This window comes from Podarcis bocagei (assembly GCF_964188305.1).
Source record: "Podarcis bocagei genome assembly, chromosome: 5".
In the NCBI taxonomy this organism is placed as follows: domain Eukaryota; kingdom Metazoa; phylum Chordata; class Lepidosauria; order Squamata; family Lacertidae; genus Podarcis; species Podarcis bocagei.
In genome coordinates, this window is record NC_138129.1 from 1,742,372 (window position 1) to 1,750,329 (window position 7,958).

General features: G+C 45.1%; 1 protein-coding gene across 1 annotated transcript; it reads right to left on the bottom strand.

Moving 5' to 3' along the window:
- Positions 1–741: 741 nt before the first annotated feature.
- Positions 742–4,905, bottom strand: LOC308588342 (eppin-like). Its single transcript, XM_081196820.1, has 3 exons — positions 4,614–4,905; positions 3,008–3,175; positions 742–891 (listed from the first exon to the last, which is right to left on the bottom strand). Exons 1-3 carry the CDS (start codon positions 4,693–4,695, stop codon positions 887–889), a joined length of 255 nt encoding a protein of 84 aa, XP_081052946.1. The 5' UTR covers positions 4,696–4,905; the 3' UTR covers positions 742–886.
- Between the last annotated feature and the right edge of the window lie 3,053 nt (positions 4,906–7,958).

Genomic DNA, 7,958 nt, shown 5'->3' on the forward strand with positions numbered 1-7,958 from the left:
CCCAAAGCTCACCCCTGTTAGGTGCTGTGCCATGCACCCTGCAGCTTTTGGAAATTTTGGTGGTCATATTATCCTGCCTACACAAAGGGGAAATAAAGGTCTCTTTTGCATCAAGATGAGATATGTAGGAGTCTGGCAGGACATTTTGCCTTCATTTCTCTCTCCTGACACATCATGATCTTGCTTTGATCTTTGGATAAAATAAAAATGCATGCAGGTTTCCAGCTACAGGTACCCACAAGCCAAACTGCTCTTCTGATAAAGACTTTGACACTGCGGGAATCTTTAGGAGCTGGTCCAGGTCAGATCTCCAGCATGGCTGGGGAAAACCTCAATGTCAGCCACCTTCTGCCCTCCACATGTGCTGGACTGCAGCTCATAAGAGCACAAGAAGAGGTTGCAGGATCAGACCAACAGCCCATCTCGTGCAGCATCCCGTTCTCTCATAAAGCCCAAACTGCATTCCAGTATATACCATTTTTCAACTTGGTTTCAAACTGATTAATATTAAGCCTTTTGCTTCATTTGTTTAGCCGGTTATGCTTTCTGTTAACACAATGAACAATCATTTCCCCATGCCATTTCAACGGAGGTACTGTATAAGACATACCAAACGTGGAGCGTTTGAATTAAATAGATTTGATTCCTCTTGTCTGCAAACTTCCCTCCAGGGAAATCTGCCTGGAAGATATGTTCCCTTGCACTCACGCTGATAAGAACACCATTTCACCCGGAATCAGGTACTAGTCAGGTTCCATTTATTTGGAGAGGAGAAACACAAAGCGAACCCCCAGCAGAAGATGCTGTCTGGCGCAGAATCTTGCCCCTCTTCTCAGCTGCTTCTCAGCGGACGCTCAGAGGAATCTTGTCTTCTCCAGCATCCTTGTTAGGCTGTGGGGAGAAGAGGAGGCAAGCGTCAGCCTCACGGGACTCATCCTGACTAAAGTCTTCCCTTCTCTCGGTCAGAGTCAGGAGAGGATTTGGTGGAGGAGATCCTTGGCGATAAATTTATTTACTAATTTTCATTTCATAAAAAACCCTTCAAAGCAGTTTAGGTTAGTAAGACAGAAGTAAACCTCACAGAAGCCGTGTTGGTTTGTCTACAGCAAGACTGATAATTTTAGTCTTCACCCAGAATGGACAATAAGGCAACAAGCCCAACCAGGACTCCCCTCCCGGGACAGAGAGGGCACCTACAGACCCGCCAAGTGTCTCTATTTTCCAGGGACAGTCCTGGATTTACATCCTAGTTTCTGATCCCTCTTTTCCTGAAGAAATCCCTATTTTCACCAGAGAAATGTTGGAGGGTAGGCAGTTCTATGACCCCTGAGCCAAGCAGATAAGTAACTATGCAACCTTTAGAAGACATCAGCAGGCAGACCTGTATAGGGATTTTACATTTTTTTATATACAGTATTGGCCTGAAGATAAGCCTCCCTCCCCCCGCAAAAAACTCTGACTGCGAAAAGTTAAAGCGCGGCTTCAATTCGCAACCTTACAAAATTTGGCTTTTATGATATCGCTGCTGAAACAGACATACAGTAAAACGGAACGGGTGTGAGAGCCGGCAGAATTTTAAGGGAGCAGCTTATATTTGAGTATTGTCTTTCTCTCTCTCCCCCCCCCCCCCCGCCATGAATTTTAAAGGTGTGGCTTATATTTATCATCATCATCATCATTTATATTTATCATCATCATTTATATTTTATTTTCATCTTGTTTTTATTATTGCTTGTAAGCCGCTCTGAGCCCGACCTTGGCTGGGGAGGGCGGGGTATAAATAAAAAATTATATTATATATATATATATATTATATTTGGGTGCGGCTTATATTTGGGCCAATACGGTATGTTGGAAGCCACCTGGGGCAACCCTGTCAGGTGGGCGGGGTATTCTTCTTCTTCCTATTATTTTTATTGAATAGGACGTCCCTATTTTCACTGGAGAAATGTTGGAGGGTATGCATATAGTTATTATATATATGTATATATACATATTTATTGATTTTTTTTAAACATATCCACCAGTCATACAACATAACTTCCCTTCTTATACCATGTTTTAGACTTCTGTCAACACCTCTGATGATTTTCCATGCTTTATCACTTATTCTGCATTTCTTAATTTCTCTATTACTCTTAATTATCATTAACTAATAGTTCATCTCATAGTCTTTCTTGCAATATTTCCAATAGTCCACCTTACAAAACTTCTGGCAAACCTACTAGTGTGATCTGTTCATCACAATTGCTTTTCAAATAGTTCATATATTTACTCCAGTCTTCTAAGAATCCCTGGATATATGCATATAGTTAGACTGTGGAACTCACTGCGACAGTGGTCTCTAATTCACGGAGGAGGAAGAGAACTCCGCCAGTGGCTTCTAGTCGCAGTGGCCATATGCCTCCTCCAGGATCTCAGGCTGAAAGCCATAAAAGAGCTTGAGTGACCATGTTGGGAACAGGATGTTGGAACAGCATGAAAATCAGAAAAGCCCTGGAGACTTCCCTCCAACTTCCCTCAGATGAAAACAGGGACATTTCTCACTCCCCCACCAATGGACGCTTCTCGGCCCCCCATTTTGTCCTCCCCCTGCACAGCATTTCCTATCAGAAGGGCGAGTCCCACCACCACTTCACCAAGGGGACACAGCACACATGCCCTCCGCCGCCCAGGGTTCGAGTCCCCACCCAGCCAGGAAGCTCCCTGGGGGGCCTTGGGGGCCAGTCACTACCTCTCAGCACAACCTACCTCCCAGGGTTGTTGTGCGGATTAAATGAGGAGGAGAGCCACATGGGCCCCCTTGAGCTCCGTGGAAGAAAAGGTGGGCTATAAATTTCTGGGGTTGGACTGGATGACCCTTGGGTTCCCTTCCAGCTCCACGATTCTGTGAAATGTGATGACCAAATAGCCCAATAACCAAACCTCTGGGATCAAACATTCTAAAATGGGCTTCTGTAGCTGAGCAACCCTCTGTGCGGGATGGGGGCTTCTCCGGGGGGCTTACCGTATTTGCTGCAGGCAGCTTCACACAATTTCCGACTCTCAAAGTTGTTCTCGTTCCCTTGGCAGCCCCCCCAGGTGAAGGGCAGGCATTCCTTTCTCTCATAGCTGAAGTACCAGCGCTCTTGCAGGATAAAGCAGAGTCCTTCGTCCGGAGGGATGATGCAGATACCTGGTGGGGGGGGGGCAGAGGAATGGGGGCGCTGAGAAGACTGGAAAGCAGAGAGTTCAAAGAGAGACAGAGACCACCAGGAATAGGCAACCTCGGCCCTCCAGATGTTTTGGGACTACAACTCCCATGATCCCTAGCTAACAGGACAAGAGGTCAGGGATGATGGGAATTGTAGTCCCAAAACGTCTGGAGGGCCGAGGTTGCCTATGCCTGACCTAGGTGATAAAGGCTCTGGAAAGGGCTCAATGAGTTGGATCTGCTTAGCCTGGAGAACAGGAGATGGAGAGGTGAACCTAGAACCATCTAGGTTCTAGGATCCAGGGAGGATGGAGCAAGCTTGCTTTCTGCTGCTCCAGAGGAGAAGACCCAAACCAATGGATTCAAACTCCAAGAAAAGAAATTCACACCCAACCTTAGGAAGAACTTTGTGTTGCTGAGAGGTTAATAATAATAATAATAATAATAATAATAATAATAATAATAATTTATTTATACCCCACCCTTCTGGCTGGGTTTCCCCAGATACTCTGGGCGGCTTCCAACAAAGATTAAAAACACATTAAAGCACCAGTCATTAAAAACTTTCCTAAACAATGCTGCCTTCAGATGTCTTCTAAAAGTCAGACAGTTCTTTATTTCCTTCACATCTGGTGGGAGGGCGTTCCACAGGGCGGGGGCCACCACCGAGAAGGCCCTCTGCCTGGTTCCCTGTAACCTCACTTCTCACAGTGAGGGAACCTCCAGAAGGCCCTCAGCGCTGGACCTTGGTGTCCGGTCAGAACGATGGGGGTGGAGATGCTCCTTCAGGTCTACTGGGCCAAGGCTGCTTAGTGGACTCCCTCCAAAGGTGATGGCTTTTAAGCAGAGGTTGGATGGCCACCTGCCACGAATTCTTTAGCTTCAAGTCATGCATGGCAGGGGGTTGGACTAGATGACCCCAACAGGTCCCTTCCAAATTGACAGTTCTACGAGGAAAGAAAGGGGTGGAGGCAAGAGGCAGCAGGTTCAGAGAGAGAGAGAGAGCCAGGAAAGTGATGCAAGCGGAAACTCAGCAGTGAAAGGGGAAGTCGCAGATCATTTAGTGGATTTCATCAAGAAAGGGGAAAGTGTGGTTGGATGAGAGATGGTGGGGCAATGGGATGGCAGAAGGTGGTTGGGGAGAGGACGAAACAGCCAAGATGACCTATAGTGGCTAAAGTTTGGGACTCTGTCCTGTAAGGTGTCGCTGAATAAAAGTGTGTCTCTCCTTCAATGGGTACTTTAAAGCAGAGGTTGGATGGTCATCTGTCAAGGATGCTTGAGCTGAGATTCCTGCATTGCAGGGGGTTGGGCTGGATGACCCCAATAGGTCCCGTCCAACTCTACATTTCTATGATTTAGGCAGGGAATCAAAGAACAATCCCCACTGGACCACAAGGGTTTCAAGCCCTGTACTCACCAAGGTCTGCAGACACCATAGGCAGCTTGGCCCAGAGGGCAACGAATGCTGGAAGAAGGAAGAAGATATCCTTGGACCTCATCGTGGTGCTTGGAGAAGGCTCTGAATCCCCAGGACTACTGATCCAGGCTCTGACCCGAGTTGCTTTGCAGCGGACCTGCCCCCGTGCGTTCTGTTTGAGGGAAATCAACCACCCACACAGATGAAACCATTACTTGCAAACCAAGTTTTTGCCATTGAAGAAGACCCTTGGGTGTCCCTGCCAATGTCAGAAGTCTGCAAGGCTTCTTCCACAACAATTTTTACCTGCAGGTACACAGGCCAGCTTGGCCCAGAGAAGAATGAGGAGCTCAAATCTCCTTGTGCTCTTTGGAGATAAGTTGGATGCCCCAAAGATGAGCTGGGCTGAAGTCAATCCTTGCCCCTCTTCTCTTCCAGCTACAGCTGATGATGCCCAGACCAGCTCTGAAGCTGGGAGGCAAGACGTGGGCTGGAAAAGAGTCATCTGATGATGAGCTTGGTTGGTTGAGGACATATAACACCGAGGAAGCCTTAATTTGAGCTCCAGGGATCAAGGAGTCCGAGAGAGAACACCAAGTGTACAAGGACATCCCACCAGGCGGCATGTTAATTGGAGGACCAACAGCTCCAGGGTTCGAAGCAGGTGGGAGATGAAAAGGTCCCACCTACATAAGGAACAGGGTCCATTTATCACCAATCAACAGGTTACAAGAGTTCAAACTGATCAAAAACAAGCCTTGCTTTGTTCTTCTTATGAAATGGCTAAAGAAACGGCCAGTTACTTCTCATCTAAAATGATGGAAGAGGATGGAAGGGGTCTAGCTAGCCATTAAAAATACAGATGCATGAAAAGAATGAGGAACCAGGGCTCAGGAAACAAGCTGTTAGGGCAGGAAACCCTTTCAAGAAATCACCAGTTAAGGAGCCTGTTCACCACGTTTGCATGGGCTGTGTGCATGGAGTAAGAAGCAATGACGCAATGAAGATACAGAACTTTCTCTCATCTATCTATATTTATCTATCATCTGTCTGTCTGTCTGTCTGTCTGTCTGTCTATCTATATATCTATCATCGATATCTATCTATATCTATATCTATGTAGGTTTTGGTGTCTTCGGGTGTCTTCCCGTGTAAAATCTACGAAAGCAAATATCTATATCTATATCTATATCTATATCTATATCTATATCTATATCTATATCTATATCTATATCTATCTATCTATCTATCTATCTATCTATCTATCTATCTATCTGCCTGCCTGCCTGCCTGCCTGCCTATCATCTATCTATATCTTCATTTTCAAAAACAGGAACAGAGAGCATATTTAACCCCCTGCCCCACTTATAATCTTCTTACCGAATACAGCAGGTTTTCATATGACTTTTGACTTCCCTTCCAATCTTTTCCTGGTTCCTTTCGCTTTTCTACTACTCTGCATAATCCACATCTTTTTAATCATCCAATTTGTTATATCTTAAATACCCTATCTGTTTCAACTCTGCTGGATTTACACAAGACCTGCTACGCATGTATTTGTCTATTCTGGTTCTTGAAATAGTCAATAAACATTATCCATTCCTCCTTACATGCCTTATCTTCGTCAGACCAGCCAGTTCAACATATTCGAACATTTTACACTGCCATTCTTCCTGAGTGGGTACTAGATTTCTTCTCCACTTTTGTGCCAGTAGGGTTCTAGTTGTGGCATATAGTACTAAACTCTTTTGTTTTGGGGGGACCTCCATTGTTACCATCCCCAAGAGGAAAATTTCAGGTGTTTTGGGGGAAGTTTTTTAAAGTATCTTTTTTAATTCATTCTATATAGTTTCCCAATATTCCTTAATTATTTTTCAGGACCACCACATGTGGATAAAAGATCCCCCAATTTCATTACACTTCTAACATATACCTTTTTCTTTTTTAGACATTTTCGCCAACATGGTGGGTGTTAAATACCATCTGTGGGCCATTTTCATCATATTTTCTTTTACGGCATAACATGCCGCAAAATTCTTATTTATTTTCCACAACTTTCCCCATAATTCATAATCAATATTGTGACCCACATCTTGTGCCCACTTAATCATGCTCGGTTTCACAAATACAGAACTTTCTGAGACATGGCAGCAGAGCCACAGTTAAAGTTTTGATTTCAGCTCATCTTGGAAGAGCAAGTTGCACCAACTATCCCAGAGTCCCAGAGTCAGGAGGCTCAGAGAAGCAATGCAGTGAGCTCAATCCAATATTCCACCAAGGAAATTAACCCGTGGCATTTCCAGATGGTTTCTGATGCAAGAAGTAGAGTTTCTTTCTCCTTCATGGCAAAACATCTCACGTCCAGGAGCCATTGCTGTTGGAGTGCTGAGAGGTGTCTAATGGCAGAAGTCTTGATGGCCTTTCCAACTCTACAATCCTATTATTCTATGACTTGCAACCGCAGAGTATATGGATTTTGGCCATCCCATCTCCTTCTTCTTCCCACGCAGCTCAGCCGGAGCTTCATTGTTCAGTCCTGCCTGCAGTTTTGTCTCTGGGCAGCAGGGGGCATGAGAAGACCTAGAATCATTGAACTGAAGAGTTGGAAGGGACCCAAAGGGTCATCTAGTCCAACCCCCTGCTAAGCAGAAATTTCATGTCGCCATACAGGTGCCTTCAGTTCAATGCAGACGTCTCGGGAGGGTGCTGTGTTGGCACTTCTGAGTAGAATCCAGATACACAAAAAGGACTTTTACTCTTGCTAGAAGCTCAGCCTTGCCGTCGCCGGTTCTGGAAGGCTCCTATAGAAGAGTCCCTTACTCACAGAGACTTTGCGCCTGCCCATTAGGGGAAATAGGAAGCCACGAACGTATATGTTTTAGATGTCCCTTTTATATTGAGTTTTGTAGAGACACCATTGAGCCTTTGCTGAAGAGGCTCGCCGAACTTTCAGACAAGTCTAAGCTCTTAGGCAAAGATCACAAGACGACCTGTCTGGTAGCCAGATTCTGCGCCCAGATTTGTAGGCACAGATCATCCTCTAGAATAAAATAGCTTACTAGGGAAATGCTGAGTCGCCCTTTGGGGTGCCTCAGGGTCAATTTTTATGGTAGCCCAAATCTCACTTGTACGGGTGTATGTATATATCTCAATTTTAACTCATGAGCTATTGCTGCAATCTGCTCCGATTGTATGTTTTATCTTTATGAACGCTGTTTTTACTTTGTTATGTGAGCCGGTCTTTGACCATAATAAATTATCTAATAAATTAGCACTTACGTGGGACTAGATTTGCCTCCTCCCTTTGATTCTGTTGTTCTTCTTGTTGACATTTTCAAAATTTAG